At 35.2% G+C, this 23,354-nt stretch overlaps 1 protein-coding gene across 1 annotated transcript in view; it reads right to left on the bottom strand.

Annotated features, from left to right (window-relative positions):
* The window catches only part of CNTN6 (contactin 6), a 271,711-nt gene that overhangs the window by 65,312 nt on the left and 183,045 nt on the right, over positions 1-23,354 (bottom strand). Inside the window, exons 8-11 of the mRNA XM_072785346.1 lie at positions 13,811-13,995; positions 10,017-10,153; positions 8,379-8,508; positions 6,201-6,351 (exon numbers count right to left, since the gene is read on the bottom strand). Of these exons, the coding sequence (XP_072641447.1) occupies positions 6,201-6,351; positions 8,379-8,508; positions 10,017-10,153; positions 13,811-13,995 (603 nt within the window). The remainder of the gene's footprint in view (positions 1-6,200; positions 6,352-8,378; positions 8,509-10,016; positions 10,154-13,810; positions 13,996-23,354) is intronic.

Consider the following 23,354-nt stretch of genomic DNA (forward strand, 5'->3'; position numbering starts at 1 on the left):
GGGGTGTTTTATTAAGCCGAAGTACTGGGGGTTAAAAGCAAAAGAAAAAAGAAACAGTGGTGATTTAAAAAGTAGATATTGAAAGATACACAGAGAATGGTCAAACAGGAAGGAAACATCATATAACTGGCTCCCTTACGTTCAGGCAGATGGATCCCCACTAGCTAAGGTAAAACAGTTGTGAAAAGGCTGTAAGGAGAACATGGATTGGTAGCAAAGTGTTGGGCAATGGGCTATGTAACCAAAGGAACTACTTTGTCCAGCTAGTTTAGCAAAGAGTGGAATGAAGACAAACTAATGTTTATTCTGTTCATCTTCCATGTCACTCAGCTAAGGACTTTTAAATAAGGCCTCCCAAGGGTACATTTTTACTCATGAATAGAAGAAAGATCAAATGACTTGCTAAATAACCATCAATTCTTTCCTGGCACCGAGAACGCCCTGTTCCTCTCTTTCATTCTTCCCTCTCTTCATCTCCTCTCTCATCTCTTTTTCCTCTCTCCACTCATTCACTGCCATTTTTCAACTCCTCCTCCCCCAGCACCTCCCACAATTGACTATTGTGTTTATGAGGGGGGTGTCAAGGTGTAGGAGTGCCATGCAGGTGGAAGTGGACCTGCTTAATTTTGGGCTCAAAGGCAAAAGCACCACTACTAGATTCCATGCTACCTAAGGGTTTCATATGTTCCCAAAAGGTACATGTGTTGTGCCAAGGGACCCAGGGCCACACAGAGTTTAATAGTATCATTATTATAGGACAAAGCACACAAGATTCATGGATTTGAGAAGGTCTGTTTGTAACTCTGCATTTCCTCTCTCTCCTTCTCTGTCTCTGTCTCTGTCTCTCTCTCTCTCCCTCTCTCCCTCTCTCTCTTTTTCTCCAACCCCAAGTGGATAGAGGTAATGGAATTGGTTCTAGAGAGTTCAGCAGTCCTCTTACATCAAATCAGGGAAATATGATCACATTCCGAAACCAAGTGCTAAAGGGTAGAACCTCTACTTTTAAATTTGATATTCAGTGAATTTCAAAGTATCTTGGTATCTACCTCTTTGAGATTACCAAGGTAAAAGTGGTAGAAACACAACCATATATAACTATGTGACAACTGTGTTCCTCAGAAATGTATCCCCAAGAAAAAAGGTATACTTTGATGTCTGATAAACTGCCTGACATATAGATGGTGCTTAAGCCTGTTATTTTCATTATTAGTGACTATTTGATATATAACTGGATTTTATTTTATTTTGTTTTACTTTATTTTATCTAGGAAGTAAGAGAAAAAATGTGGCAGATTCTTTCTTCTTCTTCTTCTTCTTCTTCTTCTTCTTCTTCTTCTTCTTCTTCTTCTTCTTCTTCTTCTTCTTTCCTTCCTTCCTTCCTTCCTTCCTTCCTTCCTTCCTTCCTTCCTTCCTTCCTTCCTTCCTTCCTTCCTTCCTTCTTTCTTTCTTTTTAGATAAATGAGGAAGAAATGTGGTGGATTACTTATTAATTCAGATATCTTTCAATAATAGGAAAAACATTCTCTTTATTTTTATTGTTCAGAGATTGTTTGTGCACTCTGACCAAATCTCAGGTGATTTAAGCATTGTATTTATAATGCTGCCTATCAGAGGACAACTTTTAGCTGTCTGTCCAGCAGGTTAACATTTCCTATTAAATTCATGAGGTGATCCCTGAACAGGTAGCCAGCAGTCACTGAGCACAAGGAGATAAATCTAGGCCTTTGATTTCTGTCAATTCATTTGCTAAGTGGATCCATGAGGAAAAAAAAGAAGTGATTAATCAAATTTAGCAGATGCAGAATTGATTCCCTCAGTTGCCTAGAATACCTTGCAGAGATAAGCTTATTCTGTATTCATCTTGCCTTTCTGCGGCAAAATTTGTGGTTTTTACCCTGGCTGGTAGCGGTAAGAATGTGTAGCTGAGATTTACATAAAGATTAGTTAGGATCCCAGCAATAAATGCACCCAGGGCCAGGAAAGAACACAGATCACCTAGCCTTTCCATATACGCTGTCTTTTGAGTCTCACACAACCATATGGGAGAGAAAAGTACTATTTTCTCCATTTTTCAAGTGATTTGACTGCGGACTACTGAAGGTCAGGGACTTGCTAGAAGTTATCAACTGCATGGGAAGTAGGGTTGGGACTTAAACCAGATCTTATGACTCCCAATAACTTAAAAAAACAAACAAACAAACAAAAAAAAAAAACACTTTCTTGTGAAAGGATATTATGTGTCACGTTTTTGGCTAGCTTAACTTTTTACCCACAACACCTAGTATAGTATTTGGAATATAATAGATGTTCATTAAGTATTTATAGAATGAATGAACACATCATGGGCCTATCAATTATTAAGTAAGTTCTGGGTTTAACTGCAAAATGTCTTGTCAGGTAAACAAACAAAACAAAGTAAATTTTAACTTTCACTGATTTAGCAACACATAAAATATATATTAAATGTCTGTTATGTCCCAGGTTGGAGCTGGGTGCTAGGCCTATAATGGTGAAGGAAAGAGTGGTGCTCACTACGCTGTTGTGCTACAGTCCAGCTGCCAAGGCTCTCAAACCTCTGAATCCAACCACTCAGATCATTTCAGCTATTTTGACAATTTATAGCAATCATCATGTCTGGCTCAATCACTGGGTCACCTGAGGAAATCAGTGATATATATATATATATAATTAAAACTATGATTATAGCTACAATTTTAACCTGGCGCACTAATGTTTTGCATTGATTTCTAATATATAATCTCTATTTTGGCAGTTACTGCATGGGTATAGTGTTTAAATAAATCCAGAAAACAGTGACCTCAAAAGAAAAAAAAAAGAATGAGCGTACGCCAGTGGTTTTATCCAAGGTCACACTACTCAACAGTGATACGACTGGAATCAAAATCCCTGTTTTCTAATACCCAAGGCAGGGCCCTTTGCAATACATCCTGCTTTTCCCCACAGGAACATACCTTTTCTTCTTCAATTTAGGTGCTATTGCTAAATGACTTGTAGCTGCAAAAGGAATGAAGTAGATGTCATAAGACCATACATTCCCAGCAGGAAACCAGTTAGCCTTTGGACTCTATAATGCTATCTCCCTATTTTCAGTTGTAGGAAAACTTTTCTACTTGGACAGCCTGCCATAAATACAGGCATTTCTAAAGACAGTAATCATTAAATAGTCCAGACTTCATTTGTGGCACATGGACCAATAAGAAACATGCTAATTAAATTCAGAATTGTTGCTTGATCTGAGTTGCCAATACATAAAATTAGGTAAGTCATGTGAAAACAGTCCTGCAAAAAATAATCAAGGATGTTCTCTATTATCTGTTGAGTGGAAAAGATCTGGCAACAGAGATGGGCAACTCGGTATAGTGTCTCAGCTTTATCATTTATTACCTAGATGATGTATGCTGTCTCAATACATGTAAGAGTGGAAGAGACTGTCAAAATATATATATTGACACCATTTTTTTATAAGTAGGCAATACACTAAGGTTACTTTGAATAGGCTTCTTTAGAGCCCTTTCAACCATCTCTAGGTAGTTACACTTTATTGGAAGCAAGAGTTAGTGACAATGAAATTTCAAAGTAGACAGGACCATATAGAAATTTTATAACAGAAAGTAAAAATGTGCATTTTCCCACATAGGTATTTCCAAGATCAAGAACTAAAAACCATTCCTACTTGGAATCATTGTAAATATTTAAGTTGTTTTCCACATGTGAATCCTTAAATCTTTCTATGTATACAACTGTGCCATGTTTTAACAGAGGTAGGAGAGGGTAGGCATCATATTTATTTTTCTATTTAAGTGAAATAAGCAGTCTGGTGTGGCATTTAAAAATGCATACTGGGACTCAGTGTTGTGTCTTTGAGTTTAGGATCTGGTTCTATAAAATTCCTTCCTTCTTTCCCCCCTCCCTTCTTTCCTTCTTTACTTTTTATCACGACTCTAAGTTTTATCTTCAACTTCTTTGGAAATTCCCATGATTAGACTACAAAAAAAAAAAAGGCATTAAGTCAACACAAATAGAAGCATAGGTGCCGCATTTCCCAGTAAGCAGCATGAAACCATGCACTTAATGAAACCAGTCTGGTCAGAAGGCATTAGAAGAAGGGACAGGATAGGAATCATGCAGAGACACAAAGTCTCATGGAACTGGCTGTGCGACCTTTGCAAATTACTGCTTAAGCTAATCTATAACTGGCAAAGATATATGTTTGTAATTACTATGTACTTCTGGGACTCAACTTTCTTTTTTTCTTCTTCAATTTTTTTTATAAACCTGAAAAGCCATTTTAAAAGCAGTTTCCCTAATACTCTACAAAACTTTTTTTCCCCTCTCATTTTCTTATTTTAATTCAAATCCTCTTCCCTCTCTTTCTCTTCCCCATGTACATTGTATTTGAGTCTTTAAAGGTTATAGAAAGTAAACAGCAGTCACTCCTGCTACTTAGGTGAGGACTTTGAGTCACTTTTGGAAATGAAGTAATCATTTTATCTCAACTCTCAGTACGGACGGCTGTTTGATACTATGATATCTCTTGCGTTTTCCTGTTCTACAGCAGTGCCTTCAAATCTCAATTAGATTTTAGAAATCAAAGAGGAAACATTTAAAAGGAATCCACATCCAAAGCTGTTGAGGATACTTGCCATGATCTCCTAGGTAGTCTATACAGAGGAAGGAGCCCAGTCAGGGCCAGGCAACAGATTTCCCTTCATCTGTCTTTTCTCCTTAGCTTTGAAGCTTCTGTTCTTATGTCTTGGGGTATCTCCTCCAGAAGAGCTTTCCCCTAAAGCTGGTGACACCTTAGGTAGTCATCCTTTTTGACACATTCATTCCACTCAATATTTATTGAGTTCAGGTTCTATGTCAAAGGCACAGGGCATGCACAGATAAATTTGACAAAATCCCTGTCCTGGGAAAACTTCACTGTAGGGCTGTAGAGCTCACTGGAGACAGGAGAGATAGTAAGGAAAGAGAGTGCTCTAGATAAGTCTTTCTCTTGCATATTTTGTCATGTCAGGAGAGGGTCTTCAAGGCACCAGATATAATCCTGATAGCACTCTATACAATCAGCATTGTTTATTTGTTTTAACCCCCTTTCCTCTCTCCCTTGACCACAAAAGAAGTCCTAGATCAGAAATAACAAGAGAGTGCCCCTGTATACAGCCTTTGGGCATTTTTACTGGCTCAGAATTCCAAAATGGAGATTTCAATTTTTTCTTGAAATGTTTGAAGTTGTACAACTCTGTCTGAAGTTCTACTTTCCCACCAAAAACATCTGCCTGAATTTGGAGTGGCTATCTAGTTTGGTGCAAACTCACAGCTTTGACTTGTAAGACTGGCAGACTGCCATTTTGCATTACACTTCAGCTGTCCTTTCTTATACTTGGCCTGTCTTGTTTGTTTATATTACCTGCCTGATTAGCTATGCATGTCCATTAATAACACATGATACCGATAAAGAGCTTACTGAAACACTTTCACATATTCAGCACAATGGCTCATTCACAACAGTATTCCATTGCACATTTGATCACACAGTAACATACATGGGTCATTGCAATAGAGCTGTAACTACAGACTAGTCATCCCTAGGCACACAGGGTTCTATAGTAAAACTCAATAAAATATATTCTAAAAAGAGAAAAACACCTGTTTTGCTCCATCTAAACTCTCCTAGAAAATATGCCAGTGCTGATCCAGGATTTCTCAATCACATCCAGAATAGAAGGAAACCTCTCTTCTTTCTCTACAGGAGCCTCTCTACCATTTTTTTCATGTGGTGAATTCATTTTTGTCATGGGGTGAACACCTGTGTGACTATTTAAAAACCACAACACCAGGTGTGTGTGTATAAGTGTCTCTCTCTTTTGTGTAATGCTCTTCTCACTGATTTCTCAGCAGGCTGGGTCAGGAAAAATCTTCAAGCTGAATATAGAAAAGGTCTTAAAGGATTTTAAAAAATATATTACAAATGCATGCACAAAGTATATTGCAGCAAAATTACACAAATAGGTCTTAAGTTTATAAGATTCTTTAGTTTTTGCTATTATGTGGCAATGTTTGATATCTATGAGTACTCAGTTATAAGCTTATCATAAAGGAGAGAATATTAGACTTAGATTTGGAAGACATTGTATTACAAAATAGTTCAAAATATAACACAAAAGAGATTTATTTACCTTTTGCTTTGTCTCAGGCTCTCCATTCCTCTTTTCCAGGAGATAACTGCCCTAGGAAAAGCATTTGGCTTGCATTCGATAGTAATATCCCCACCAACTTGAACAACTGAATTCTTTTTAATGGGATTTTTAGAGAAATCAGGAGCTGAGGCTAAAAATAGAATTAAAAACAAAACTGTTAAGTTACTCACTTAATTAACATGTGGTAACGTGACAATGGGGTATACCAGACAAAATTTAGTATTTGTACCCAGAGCTCTTCTTCAAGCTGTTTTGCTCAGGTTGTCCTGAGGCCAGTTACAAACTTGGCATTTGGGAGTTCTAGTTTCATTTGAAAAATGAAGATGACAGTAGATATCACCTCAGAAATTTACTGTGGAAATTAAATGAGAGAACATCTATAAAGAAGTATAGCATACTGCTGGGCACAAAGTATGTGTTCAATAAATGTAATTCATTTTTGTTTGGTGCAAGTCATTGTGATTAACAAAAGCAAGTTACAGGGTCACATTCTCAACAGTGCTTACAGTAAAGAGGTAAAGATAACCATGGTTAACTTCCTTTTTTATCCACCCTTTTTAACCATGGTCATATTTACCTCTTTATTATAAACAATAAGAGACAGAAGAAGGGATTTTAAGCCTGATGAGGGAAATCACCAAATCCATTTCAGTCACTGTAATGATCTTAAATGTGAAATATAAGATACCGCTGAATTAAGTCAAGAATACTCTATCACTATGTCAGATTTCTTCAGGCAAGCCTTTAATCAGCAAAATGAAAATACTCTGCCTTCTGTAGAAGCAGGCGGACTGAGAAAAAACAAAAAAAAAAAGTCTATCAGTTTCAACTTTGTCCCCACTAAATAAATGTTGAACAAATATCAGTTCATGAGAGTGAGAAAGTTTTAGACTGCTTGGATGCATCGAATCTTTCCAGCTTCATGAATGTGGGAACCCACGTGTCCAGTGCCTGTCCCCAGTCTAGTCTAATTAAGCTGAAATTCTTTCAGATATGCCATACTCTTTTGTTTATGGGCATTTAAAATATTGTTCCTTTGCCCTTCCACTGACCTGTACATGCCTTTCCTTTGGATCTCAGCTTAAAAAGAATGTCCTCAATTTAGGTTATGTTCAACTTGCCATGAAGTCTGACAACTACTCAGTTGTTGACCATAATAATCATATTTTAAAATTTAGTGCCTTTTTTCTCAGTGAAGCTACAGGTTCTATGAAAGTAAAAATCTCTTAAGTATTGATAATTATATTTTAATGCTTAGTACACATAAATGTTAAATAAACAGTAGTGATTCAAAGAATAAACAAACAAATCAATGTTTATTGTCCATAAGCTCATGGAACCTTGTTGCTTTGCTTGATCCTTCCTCTTTTTCATCTCCTTTCTTCTTACCATTAAGAAAATTTTGTGGTAAAAGACACTAATGGGTTATTTATTGTAATAGACACCACTGAGATTATCATTCTCAAACTTCTATTCCCAATTTTTCACTGTAGGGACTTATCTGCCCAGCTTACTGTGAGGTCTGGGTGGTCACGTGGCAGGGTTCTAGCCATTGGCATAAAAGGATTTTACTGTAAGGATGCAAGGAAATTTTGCATTTTCTAATGACAGGGATAGATTTGGTCACTTTTGTCCCTACCTTCCCCATCTCCCGTAAATATGGATTTTATTTCTGTAGCTATAGCAGTCATTTCCTCAAGGCTATAAGCATGAGGGAAAAGGATAAAGAATAACATCATCAATCACAGCGCCATGGCTCAACGACCACCCCTGAACCTGTTAAGAGATAAAATAAATATCTGCTTAAATCATTAAAAATTGAGATTTTTCTCTTCTTTACTTTTAACTGGCAGATGAAAACATTTCTAACGGATAATTTTGAATTCTACTCAAAACATCATGTGCTAGGATCAGCTTTGGAGGAGCCCTCTCCTGGCTCGGATGTACCCAAAATTGTACTCCACTGGAAGCCCTAATATATTGCTCAGATAGAATAATAATGATCACCCCACATTCTTTTAAAGTTAATTTAGACATTTCCCATTATTTCAAGGTAAGGCACTCTCTAATTTACATAAAAATTTGATTCCTATTATGTATAATCATCACTTGCTAAAATGTCATTTTAAGTTTTTTAGTTATAAAAAAATGACTTACCTAATACTCTCAATTCTGCATTTGCATAAATTATCTGATATTTGTTTTCTGCAGCACACTGGTAGACACCAGAATCTGACACATTCAGCATAGTTATGATAAGTGTCCCATTTTCTATTTGAATTCTTTCCTAATAAAAGAAAAGTCATGTGAAGATGCTAGTATGTTAATGTAGGCATACTCTTAACCAGAATATATTATTAAACATTTGTGCATATCTATAAGATAGGATATTTTGGTGTATGAGAACTGATGTTTATGAAGATGACACTTAATATACTGCAAGATTCTGAACAGATTTTGAAGTTAAAAAAAGAAACATCTTTCATATAATTTTAGTGGTTAGTATATTTAATGTTGTCTCATTTCTTTGAAAATTGGCGTTGTCTGCACAGAGTGTGTGCTTTCTGTTATTTGGCATATAAAATAATTTGTAATATTGACCATTCCAATTACTGCAGAAAATACGGTTAGTAACAATGTTAGACATGAATATAATGGTTAGAAATGTCTTTGGCTTTCCATCGTAAGGTCTCCAAAAGACTTGAAATGTGATGACTTGATAATATTCTAATTGAGTCAGAAGTTGGAGAAACTAAATTCTCCTTTTCTGCGGCCTGCCATAGTATGCTTAAACAGCCACAATCTGTTACAGAGTCCCATTTGGAGTATAGAAATACAATTTTGAGTGCATACTTAATGAAATAGTTTAATAGAGCAAATATAATTTTAAAAAAATATTTCGGTATACCTATTACCATCCTTTAAGGATAATAAAAGTTGGCTGGAGGAAACAGAAAATGCTCTATGCAAAAGGTATTCAGGAAGAAAAGTCCATTAGAACCAAAACAAAGAACGGCATTATATTCAGCTTCTAAACACCAGATGTTCTTTGTGTCCCTAGCTGTGCCCACAAGTCCAAAGTAAAAGGGAGAATTAACGCAATTATCTGAATAATTTGATGAAAAAATGCTGTCTCATTTTCAGCATACTGTTGAACAAAAATAAGCTTTAGACTGAAAAATGTGGATAACTGCCTTAATCCTCCATTTCCAATTAGTTTAGAGCCATTAGTTTTCTTAAAAGCAAGATACTGGGTAATGTTTAAGAGCTTGGATCCTGGGATCAGACTACGTTTAGAATATAAATTCTAACATTTACTAGGTGCTGTGTGACTTTGAACAAGTAACTTAACCCCTCTGAAACCAGTTTTCATCATCTATAGAAGAAATAATACTAGCATTTCTCTCATAAAATTGCCATGAGGACACAGTAAGATAATGCATGGAAAAACATTAACATAAGATCTGGAGCATACAAGAGTTTGGTGGGTGTTAATTATGATGATGATGATGATGATGATGATGATGATGATATCTGAATGTGGATCTATCACTGACTGGTGTGTGACCTTATGCAAGTTGTCTTCTCTACCCTTGATTTTCCTTATTTGAAAAATGGGGATAATATTAATAGCTACTTTGAGTTTATTTAAGTATTATATAAGTTAGTTTATATGAAGAGTATACTACATTTCCTAGCACCTACTCAGCATTCCATGAACATTAATTGTTGCTGGTAGTAACAATATTTCCCTAGGAGAATAAGTGAATTCTTAATATCAGCTTAGATACTTACCTCTGGGTTGAGGCGTTCACCATTCTTTAACCAGGTGTACCAAGGATTTGGCTTTCCACTAGCTCTGCATTCCCAAAACAGACTGTCATAGATAGACAGGTATGTATTTTGGATTTTTTGTTCCCATTCTGGTGGGGCTGTTTCAAAAATAGAGAAGAACAACTACTTGGCAAGTCAATTATTCAAAACATTGTGCAACATTCCAAGATCTATAGAAAGCAGAAGGACAAAGCTAACTGGATCCAACAGTGCTGCAAATACATGTCTTGAGGGAAGGGAAATGCAGGAGCCTCATTGTGGACCAACAGAAATCTTGATATAAATATCAGTGGTCCTTCAGCATAAGATAAATGTTTGCCATTTGTCATTTTGATGCACCTTTACAGCAACTTGGGAGTTGTGGGAAAAGGTCCAAATGCAGAACAAGGCCAGAGAATAATTTCATGTAAATATTAGTGCATAGGTCAAGTAAGAAAATGTATACCAAATCTGAATCCACTGTGGACCAAGGCCCTTGATTATATTTGGTCTGAACTAACTAAAGTCTGTCTATATCAGACATAATTACAATTTAATAGTTTGAAGCACAATTCAAATATGAGCCTTTTACATATTAGTAGGATTATGGTCCAATTTTTTTTTATCTTAGGTAAAACATTGACAGACAATGAGTACTAAGGCACTTACATTAAGTTGTTATTTAGGTATAAGATGGTATGATCCTTGCTACCATTGATAGAAACAGGTGGGGTGTAGATTTAATGTTTTAAAACTAATATTTTTTCCATAAAGATGATATGAGGGTGCCGGGCTGTGTCATTTAATCCCTTTCTTTTAGTCAGGTCTGTCCTCAGATATGTTAGGAGCAGGTGAAATTTCCTTTGTAACTGCAGGCTATTACAAGCTAGATGTTTTATATGTCTCATTGCAGTTGATTCTCCCTCCAATCATTTGTAGAGGATTTTTGCAGGGATGTTAGATAACTTGCTCAAGAAGATATAGTTAAAAAATACAGAAGTCAAAATTTGAACCTCAGAAGCAGAGCCTAAATCAAGGGGCTGTGTTCGGGCTGTCTCTTTGGGAATTCCAGCCCAAAGGTAAGGTGTCAGGAAAAGGAATAGTCAACAGGGAAAGAAAGAGCCAATGCAAGGATCAGTTATTGGTTGGCCACCAAATGGGCCACTGTTACTCTATCTTCTGTGAACTTCGAAGGGGTCTTAATAACTGTCTACCTAGGAAAGGAAGAGGAAGCATTTGTTCACTGGCTCCTGTCCACAGTCATTCAAGGGTAGTATAGGCATTATGTATGAGCATATCCAGGTTGTGGGTATTTATGTGCTGAGTTTGTTCTCGAGAGCACAGAAAACTGGAAGAGGAAATCAGATGGACTTTCTGTGGCACCTGAAATGAGACTCTATCAGGTTACACCTACAAAGAGCTGCTCACTATAGCAGTGGTTGAAGTAAGAAGTGGGATTGAGAGTTTTTGAAATGTTATACAAGTATGTCTGACTTCCAGGGTTTTCCCACGGCAACGTCTGCTTCACCAAGATAAAAGGTCCTTTAGGGAGCTGGTTGCTGAGAAGAAGGAATCGTGATGTTTCACTGTAGTAATGACTAAGCCTGGGATTGCCATCTGTGGGAATCAGGATGACTTCCAGTTACAGAACATGCTTATCACTGTTTTAAGGGACAAATCAAGGCAAGACTTAGAAGAAGTAGATGCATGGATAAAATGGAATCATGTTTCTAAACGTTATTACCAAAATTTTATAATTTGAAGATGATTGTTTAGAAATTGTCTTAGCATATGTTTGACCTGGAAGAAGAAATTCATGCTAACATATAATTCATATTGCTTAATAAAAGTTGAATTATATATGGTTTGTTGCTTAGGGCAGTAATTATAATTTTAAAACATATTTATTTAATATGTAAATTCTTGGGATTCTTCAAATTGAAAACCAAAGTTTCACACAGTTAATTCATGAAAGGAGTTAGGGTTTCAAGTCAATAGACAGGTTTGGATTTTAGACTTTATTTTTTCCCTACTGAATGGTTATGGAAAGTTACTTAATGTCCCTGAATATGTTACATTTTCTATAATGATATTAATACTTTAAGAATTTCTTTTAGAGGTTATAGAGATACGATATAGAGGGATAGGGTTCCAAATTATAACTTAAACACAGCAATATAATAAACCTGATTCTCTTCTTAAAATTTTTAGGTCTTATGCAATTCTCAGGTAATTGAGTCAATTACTCAATTGCTCCTTTGGGAGCACAATGACAAATAAATTAATAGGTGAGGAAGAAGCATAATATTTGTCCTATTGACCAATTATTCATTATTACTCCACAAGGATCATTTGAACTCATTAAATGGCTAATGACACGTGTTTCTACTTCTTACTATTGTTAACAATTACATGAATTAATATTTGTAAAATTTGCTGTGTAAGTTAACAGTTTCTGTATAGATATGGGAGAAAGTACTTTATTATTGACTTCTGGTTAAAGATACCCTCATTTTCTGTTTAATCATGTAGTTATATCTTTGTCTATTTAATAGAAAAATAAAATATCACTAAAAATTTGCAATGCCTTTAATACTTTGGTGACTAAAATACTTCCAGTCACATCCTTACTATTTTATTTAAAATGGATGCTAGATTTGAAATAATTCTTATATATGTGTGTGTGTGTGTGTGTGTGTATATATATATATATATATATATATATATATATATATATATAACTACAACTGTAGAGGAATAATCAGCAGGATATCATGTTCTATATATAAAATAGTACTTTCCATCCAAGGTTAAAATAGGAAATTCTAAAGGAAATGGAAAATAATATAACCAAGGCACAATATGTTCTCCCCACAGGATACTCAATCACCATTCCTATGAGGTAATTACAATACCTTAGACTTTTCCAGTTATGAAAAAAATATGTATTTTCTCCAATTACTTTATCGTTGATTGTAAACATGTCACAAAGAAACATGGCAAATAGGAAAGTATTTTTGGTCATGTATAAATACAGTCTTAAAACATTCTCCAATATGGATGTATTAAATTTAGCAAAGAAGTTAAGAATATTTTAACTGCACCAAACATTTTGATAATTCTTGGGCGTATTTTATCGTTTATTTGCTGTAGAAAAAAAAAGAAGAAGAAGAAGCAAATTTTATGCAAGTGTGTATTTTGGCCTGGATAAACGAAGACATGAAGACAATTTTTATATAATATATGCTTTCATTTGAGATTCTGGTAATTGAGACAAACATGTATTTTAAGTAAAGTAATGACTTTATTTTTCTATTATGCACATATGAATAGACAAAATCTGGAAAATAGAAACAAATACTGAAAACTACCATTCAATATTATGTTTCTCCTGTCATTTTTTCCCTTCTTTTGTGAATTTTACCTGGAATTATCATTAAGATTCTCATGGGCTGTTGCTGAATGTTTTATGGGATGTATATTGGATTCTATGGCACTTTGTGTTATAAAGTTTTATAGCTTTAATGTGACACTGCTGATACTTTCAAGGCAATTATAATAAACAGTAGCATGCAACAACCATGATGGAATTAAAGCTATATTTTAAAAATGGTCATTCCTACCTGTCCATCATTGTATTAAATATCCTAATCCAGACATGTGTCTTCTTTATTTCTCCTATGACACTCTTCCACAACATGCTAATGACTTTCACTACTTACTATGAAGGATATTACTGAATATTTCATAAACTTTTTGAAATTCTATTGGCTTACCATAGAAAATGAGTTGACCCTTTGCAAGGTTTCTCCCTCGAAGGTTGCCTGCAATACACTCATAGAAGCCTTCATCTTCCTGTTGAAAGTTCGGGATTTCAAGAATAGCTTGGGATTTGCTGTACTTGACTTTCCCTGGCAACGGGTTTCCATCCAACCTCCTCCAACTAATATCAGGGACTGGACTAAACAGTTATACCTCATTAGAATAGAAGACAATTTAGTCTTTATGACAGTAGGATAAAAGAAGAGTGTCCTTAAGAATAATTCTCAAGGAAAAATTTTCCATCGATCTATTATATTGTGACTAGTTTTCAGATCATGCAATCATTCACCATCCATTCATACAGCAATTTATAACACTTTATTAAGAGATGTGCAAGTCATGGTGCTATAATCAGGGAATAAGTCAATGAATAAAATAAACCTGTTTTCTGCCCTCATGTTGCTTAAAGACCAGTGGAGAAACATACAATAAATAAATAATAAAAAATAATACATCTGTAAATTGCAGTAAATGAAACAAAGGAAACAGGGTGCAGAAATAGGAACAAGATTATATCAATGTATACATGGTGGTCAGGAAATTCTTTGTAAGCATGTGACATTTAAGAATAGGCAAGCTTTTTCTATACTTATAGATGCTAAGACAAAAATACAGATTACTCTATGGCTAATTTAGCAATAACAGATTACTGAAGATATATGTGATGAGTGAGCTAGATTATCATGGGGGACCAGTACTATAAAATAGACTTATATAAATTGGGGGTTTAGATTTCATGATTTTCAAAAGAATGCACTAACTTATAGCTTATCTAAAACAAAAATAACAAAAACCCTATAAAAGTTAATTTTATATTGTACCCTATTCCTGTTAGAATTTGTGGAGTTCCTTTATTTATAGGTTTAACTTAATCTGATATCTAGTATCTTCAGTCTAGTATGAATATCTTTGAAAATAGCAAAAATATATTTATAATGTCTAAACCTAAGTGCTAATCATTTCTCTCTGCTTTTTACAAGGAATGGGCAAACTAGACCACTTTCAAATTATTTAATGATTCAGAATTCGCCTAACCATTCTAATAATTATTGGTTGCTCAAAATTCAGGTGACCTGCACCACACAGTTTCGAAATGTCTGCATCCTATTACATGCAGATTTTTTTTTGATAATAATAAGGGATGGACTTAGAAATTCATGATGAGAAAGACCTTATTTCTACAGATAAAAAGACAGCAGGGTCTATGTAAAATTAGAGCGGGAAAGTATTTCCTAATAAACTAATCACTTATAATAACAAATCCCCAATCCATTTACATTAAACATCTTTCCTTTTCTAGTGTCAAATCATTCTTCATTCTCTTATAGATTTCCAGATGATTTAAATGTTTCTATTCTAAATACATTTTAAATTAATAATAATAAAAGTAAATCATTTTATAAAGCCAGATTATAAACTTTATCAAAGATACAGGATTTCTACAAGTCAACAAAAGTAAAGTGGGAATTATCTAGTCAAATGCAAAGTAGATGACAAAGATCTGTGGAGTTTGAATGGTAAACTACAGAATATTGGTGATGGTGACTCAGTAAAGGCTTTAAATAAAGCAAAACTGATATAAAGTCCAAGGATTTTTTTTTTTTGGCAATGATGACCCTTCCGTGCAACTCAAAGATAGACATAATATAGAAAGTCATACATGTGCTCCCATATTTGTCAGGAAACATCCCCCAATCTCTGTGTGATTTATTTTTCTCAGAATTAGTATATAGTTACAAATGTAACTTGAATTTGGTTAAACACAAAATAAAATAATTATTATAATAAACTTAGTTTTTTAAAAAAACTAAGCCTTTTATTTATTTATTTTTAAAGACTTTATTTATTAATGAGACACAGAGAGAGAGAGAGAGGCAGAGACACAGGCAGAGGGAGAAGCAGGCTCCATGCAGGGAGCCCAACGTGGGACTCGATACACGGTCTACAGGATCACACCCTGGGCTGAAGGCAGCGTTAAAGCGCTCAGCCATCCGGGCTGCCCCAAAACTAAGCTTTTTAAAAAGCCTTGCCACCAACCACAAATTTAGGTTGACATTTTAGTAGAATGGCATATTCTCGCCAACTATTAAACTCAGATAACTGTTTTTTTTTTAAGATTTTATTTATTTATTCATGATAGATACAGAGAAAGTGGCAGAGACAGACGCAGAAGAAGCAGGCTCCCGGCCGCAAGCCCGATGCAGGACTCAATCCCAGGACTCCAGGATCACACCCTGATCCGAAGGCAGACACTCCCAGATAACTTGCTTTCTTATTAATTCATATTAAAGAATACAAAACTACAAATAAAAATGAAATTCTAGGGGCATCTGGGTGGCTCAGCCATTGAGCATCTGCCTTCAACTCAGGGTGTGATCCTGGGGTCCTGTAATCAAGTCCTGCATCAGGCTCCACATAGGGAGCCTGCTTCTCCCTCTGCCCATGTCTCTGCCTCTCTGTGTGTGTCTTTCATAAATAAATAAATAAATAAATAAATAAATAAATAAATAAATAAATCTTTTTAAAAAAGTTACGTTCTAGAAGAAAATTGTTCACACAGAAAGATTTTCACCAAATTTGGTGAATTTTAGAGTCTATACCCTATCATAAAAATTTAAATATATATATATAATGCATATGTAAAGATATTTAAGGTTACTATCGATGAGTAGTAAAAATATTAATGCTTTCAATTTTCGTCTTTCTGCTTATCTCGATTTTTCATTATTTTCCTACAAAAGTCTGCATTACCTGTGTAATACAAATTTCTAAGAAAATTTATTCTCAAAGAAAAATAGAGACTCTGATACTTTTCTAAATTCATGACCCTTTGTTATTTTTTATGACTGTGTATCTCTGAGGTTTGTAACAAATACATGTAAAGTAACCAACTAAAAAAAGCTTTTAAACTAAAGCATTAAGACAAAAAAATCAGTAAAGACTGAGTCTATTTCCTATAGTTGTATCATAGTTCATTATTTTGATTATGAAGACAGAAGTCAATTTTTGATATCACTAAATATCTTAATCTCTGAGTCAGTTTGACATTTAATAATAATTGTAGTAATATCACAATAGCTATTGCTTATTAACCACAAACTATGTGCCCTATATTATCTATGTGTACAACATGCATAGATAATTGCATTTACTTTTCCTACAACTAAGGGTGGCAGAACTAGGATCTGTTCCCAAGTGTCCTTGCCTCAAACTCTATGCATTTAAACATAAAACAATACAGATCCCACAGCTATTACAAGATCATATTCTGATAGCTTTAACATTTGTGGTTTTACAAGAGTAGATATCCATTTTAAGTGTCCAAATCAAGTGGAGGCAAAAATAATAAGTCCCACCCACCCCAACTATTCCTACTTTCCCCAAAAGAACTCAGTGATAATCCTGAAGTCTCTCTGGATAATTTCTTTCTTCCCTAAATGGATGAAGTGGTAAATCCTATAGAGATATATCTTTCTAATAGAAGTAATGCAGCAGAAACTGTCAGTACTCCACCTGTGTGCCTTTTGATCCCTTAGCCACCCCGGATTCTGAAGTGCTTTTACTCTCAACAGTTAATATCTGCATCTGTATCTCTTTGTTGACAACTACCCTCAAGCTGCTGTAGCTAATTTTCCCTTCACAAAGAAAGAGGTGAAAGCAGCTAGACATTTACACACCTCCAAGGTCAGCTCTTAATCACCTAATTGGGTGTTGTGGTACAAATCGCCCAGCTCCTTGCCACTGGTGGTGGGACATCTCTGGGGTGAGACCTGCCCTCTCTTCAGAGCTCCTCCGCAGGACTGAGGCAAATTTAACTTCTGTTGAATATCGTATGATACCATACTCTGCTGGCTACTCTCTCTTCTCTTTTCCACTTCTCAATTCTCTTATGGGTTCTTTCTAAGAACTCCTCTAACAAATCACTTGCAAAAAATTATCCTTTCAGAGTCTGCTTCTTGGAAAACCAATTTATTGAATTCCCAATATGCTGTGACCCTTCTTTTACCTTAATTACGATATCAAGTGTAAGGAACCCTTAAATAATTATCAGTATGGTATGTCCATATAGCCATTAGACAGACATAGAAATGGTTTTCTGTGGTATTAAACGTCAATGGAATACATGACCATAACTGAGCAGTAGAATCCTTGTGGAAAGCCACGACTGTGGAACATACAAGATCTAAGTTACACTAGAATAACAGCAAAAGGCTAGAAATGTAGAAAAGACGTAAGGCTGAACAGAGACAGAAAAGTTTTTTAGTTAAGAAAGGACACCCTCTGGATCTTTTTTCTTACCTCATTTGGGGTTGGAGTGATAAATCTTAACTAATAAACCTTTTAATTATGGAGAAGCTCATAAGATTCAATGTGCTGTCTTCTAACATAAGAACTTTTAAAGATTTTCCTTTAAAAAAATGCTTCCTATCTTTACTTCATCTTATTTGAATTGGGAAGTCTACACCTCTGGCTTCAGGACAGACACAAGATTCAGGTCTTGCCATTAGGAGCAGGTACACCATGGTCACTGCAGAGGTCAACTGTGAGAACCAAGGCAACCTGTCAGGGACACTACACTACACTCAATTCTGGGACTGCTTTTAGAAGAACTGTTGAAAGGAGAATCTTTCTTTGCTGTGGTTTGCTCAGACAGTATAATAGAAACTTGGAACTTCTAGGCAATAATTTCCCACCAAATGGAGTATCTTTGAAATCCAAAGCTAACATAAAGGATAGACACTTGGATTTTTCCACATGCCTGGACCAAGTTATGCCTGATACCCAGCCCCACCCAGGCCCACATGTCTCTTTGAACATTTCTGTAAATCAATACTTCTTTTTGTTTCCTTTTTTAAAAAGATTTATTTAATTATTCTTTAGAGATGCAGAGAGAGAGGCAAAGACATAGGCAGAGGGAGAAGCAGGCTCCTCGCAGGGAGCCCGATGTGGGACTAGATCCCAGATCCCAGAATCATGACCTGAGCCGAAGGCAGGCACACAACCGCTGAGCCACTCAGGCGTCCCTTTTTCCCTTTTTGACTGAAACTTGTTTAAGCCGTTTTCCTGCTGCTTACAAACCAATCCCACTCCCTGCAAAAAGACATGACAAATAGTTCTGAACACCTGGGTCTAAATGCAACCTGTATGATTGAATTATACAATATGGTGGATTTCCTCTGGATGTTACATTTTATACTCCGTATATTAGAACTGTAGGGCAACTAAACTATCAAAAACACTTAAAATTTTAAAAGTTTTTTTATAAACAGAAGTCTTATCAAGTATATTTTGTGACTACATTTTAGGTTAAAATTACTAATAGGAGAAAAACAGTTTTATAAGGACTCAGTTACTAATTAAATGTTGAGATTTTTTTCAAATTTGTTATGTCACTGCTAAATATGAATGCCATGATCCTTCTGATTATCACTGGTAATGTGATATATACAGACAGAATAAATGCAAAACACAGATTACATAAAATACATATGCATTTTAATGAAAACTTCCCATTTTGTCCTGAAACTTCTTAAGAAGACACTAAATCAACTACTTTAGATTTCACACCCTCTGTCTTTTCTGAAGGCATCCCAAATGGACAGTGGGTGGGAAGAACTGGAATGTACAAAAGATGAAATTATTTTAGTAATGAGCTTTAGTTTTTAAATATATTTATTTATTTGATAGAGAGCAAGTGCATCAGTGGGGGTGGGGGTGGGGGGGCAGAGAGAGAATCTTCAAGCAGACTCCTCACTGAGCACAGAACTCAATGTGCTGCTCCATCCTGTGACCCATGAGATCATGACTTGATCCAAAACCAAGAGTCAACCAACTGAGCCACCCAAGTGCCCCAATCAGCTTTAGTTTTTAAATGCAATTTCATTTTTCTAAGACATACCATTCTATGTAAATTATAATTATAATAATAAAGCTATTATAATAGAATACTATTTATGTAGTACAGAGCAGAATGTAGCTCTTATCAGCTATATTTTGCTCTACCTTTATAAGCATGAATTTTCTCATTTATAGGATAGGGATTAAAAATAGTACATAATTCATAGGATTATTATGAGGATTAAATGATACAATCCAGGTCACATGTACAACACACTGTCAAGCAACATTAAACATGTTGTCTAGCAACATTTTAGTGTTAATAAGTCAATAAAACAACTTATAATCATTATGCTATTGTTATTATTTCAAAAGCAAAAACCCTAGCTGATATTTGTTTTCTGTTCTCTATTAAGGACTCCAATATGACTATGCATTCAACATAAATTGATTTATGAATCCTTTGTCAATTAAAATTAGATCTCCACACTGTGAAAGAAATGGGCACACAAACATCCCCATATGTCTCTAGAAGTAAATTTCTTGCATCTCACTGCTTTATATATTGACTACTAAGATGCTATTATGCCCAATCATAGTGGTCATGCTCATATCCTCATCATGACAACAGAGGTCTCTCAGGTGAGATACTACATGTTTTGCTGAGAAGTACCCTTGTTTTTCAACCCTAGTTAATCATCTAGAACCATGGTGGTAGTGTGGAAAGGAATTATACAGAATTCTCCAAAGAGAGAAAAAAATCCTATGTAACACTCCTGAGCATTTTTATGAATATTATAATCATTAATTGAGTGCTTACTATGTACCAGGCATTGTGACAGATGGCTTCCGTATGTTATCTGAGTTAGTCAGCTGGCAGCTGTTAACAATTCTAATTACCTTTTTGGAATGGTACTCACGTTTAGACAGGTAATGTCTGCTAAGTTGTTACCTGCCAATTCTCCTCTACTTAGAGTTCCAGTACAGGCTAATTTATTGTGACTCACCTTCAATTCTTTAGGTTACCACCCATTCAATTATAAACAATAGTAGACTACTTCTACTGGGCTGTAGCATTATTTTTAGGATCTATCTAGTTTGACTGTGTTGATGATGTTAGTGATGTAGTATTTGCTGGCAGTTCATTCTAGTTTAAAATAAGTGGTCTATTTAAAATGTACAGTTAATATATTAATACATGAAGAATGTCATGGAGACAGGGGGTCTTTGAGGGATCTTCAGGATGGAGATTATTGTTAAATCTTTTGAAACTGCACTGTTACAGAAGGGAAGCCAAAACAAATGGTGCTATCATCATCCTAACTGCAAATATCAGGCATTTCTGGCAACATTTTGCTTTTAGCTCCAATTCTTCCCTGCCTTTTTTTTTTTTTTTCAGTCTTCCCAATATGATATAGAAATAGAGCTTGGATATAAATCTCAATACAGAAAACGAATCTGAAGCAAGTCTCTTATTCAAAGTTTCCTCAGACCATAGGAGATGCACTCAGGAGCCTTGCATTTCAAAAGGAGCTTTGCAAAAACCTTTTCTGATTTTGCTACTATTTGCTAAATCAAGTTTGCCTGAAATGTGGGTCCTCATGGTTGTGAGATACTACCAGATAAAACACCAAAGTATTTTTTCTTTTTCTTTGTTCCTCCACCCCTCTGGTTTTGTGCTTCTTAAATAAGCATTGCCATAAATAAGGACTTTTCCCTCATTCTCTCTCATCATTATGCTTTTACTGTGTGAGCATTCTATTAATTTTATCTAGAGACACAGTATACATTTGTTAACCATCTGGCCTAGTTCCAACCTGAATTGGAAGTTAAATTAAAGCTCTTCACACACTAGTAGAAACTGTGCTTCAATTTTATACTATTATCCCATAAATAGAATTTTCATTACTAGTGCTATTTGAGAAAGCTTATATTTCTCCCCTGGATTTCTTAAACCTCATTATACACAGCTTAAATCCAGGCCATACTAAGTTTTTAACCAGAAACTTGTACAGAGAACCAGTTTCCTAAGATGCTCATATTTGGGATTATTCTTAACTTAAACCTCATTTCAGAAAAATCCTGTCAGTGGCCATTTTTAATCGAAGACAGTGAGGTAGAATAACAAAAAACAGCAAAGGTTGCCTTTGTTAAATTTTCAGACTGCTCGGCTAGCTGCTTTCATTTCCCCAACTTGAAATATTCATACAAAGAGTTTGGAATGCAAGATTGTCCTATGGGGATACAATGAGGATACATTCATGAGTTCTGTAGAACAATCTCACTGTTATGGAGAAAGGAAAACATTTTTTTTTTTTTTCCTGAGTGATCTAAATGCAGTCACGATCCTGTCCTACTGGTCAGAGTCTATACCAGGTTTCTCTCAGGGAAAAATTTTATGGTGCACATGTATTAGTCTGGTATATTTGACACTACAATTGCTGCAGCCATTTGAAAAGGTATGGTTTGGTCATAATAACAGTGGCAGCAGAATGAAGCTATCACGTAGGGTAAAAGGACACAAGCACGTTTTGTATGATTGAATGCATATTGTCCAATTTCTCTAGGTCTCAGCCTTCTCATAACTAGAGATAACAATGGGCACATAAAAGGCTTCTTGAGAGGATCAAATAAGGAAATATGAGTGAGAATCCATTGTGAAATAGAAAGTTTGAAATAAAAATAAGGTTTGCTAAATTTCTTTATTACCATGATTATTATCACATAAGGACAAGAAGGCCCTATTATCTAAAGATTCCCTGAGAATGTTATTGCCATTTTCAACTCCTTTTAACTAAAGTAAAGTAAGTTCTAATTGGCACATGAATCACAAACTGGAGACTGTCATTCCAAGGTGAAAATGACACTTCATTTAGTAGTTGATTAACAGCTTGTCCATAATGTTTTATCAATATATAATATTAACCTAAATAAAGACCTCTCCAATCATGAACATTAAGTTACTCTAGAATAAAGAAAATGATAATTTGGTTAAAGTATGTGAGGTTCTGGAGGCCTGTGTCCCATCAAATTTATGGGTCTTGACCTTAGCTCTGCTCATAACCATACACTTTCAGATAAAGGAAACATTACATATGGTATGCTAATATTTAATTATTTTATCATTAATATATCTAATATGTATTGAGCACATATTATATGCCTGGCACAGTGAAACCATGTAACAATACTATGAGACACAGGACTACTGTTATTAGTATTTTGTAGATGAGGATTCTGGGATTAGGAAAGCCTGGATAACACACCCAATATCACACTGTAAACTTAAAACAAAAAATGTTTTCTTTTTTTTCTTTTTTAAGATTTTATTTACTTATTCATGAGAGACACAGAGAGAGGGAGGGGGGCAGAGACACAGGCAGAGGGAGAAGCAGGCTCCATGCAGGAAGCCTGACATGGGACTTGATCCGTGGTCTCCAGGATCACACCCTGGGCTGAAGGCGGCACTAAACCGCTGAGTCACCTGGGCTGCCCCCAAAAAATATTTTCATAGAGATTGAGCTCTAAACCATCATGCTTTGCTGTTCCTACATGAACTAACCAGATATAAAATGAGTTATCTTATTAGGCTCTATTAGGATGTGCTAAGAAATATATTCTTCATCTAATGAACTAATGTGTTTGACAACCAGTGAATAG

This window comes from Canis lupus, chromosome 19, assembly GCF_048164855.1.
Source record: "Canis lupus baileyi chromosome 19, mCanLup2.hap1, whole genome shotgun sequence".
NCBI classification, from domain to species: Eukaryota; Metazoa; Chordata; class Mammalia; order Carnivora; family Canidae; genus Canis; species Canis lupus.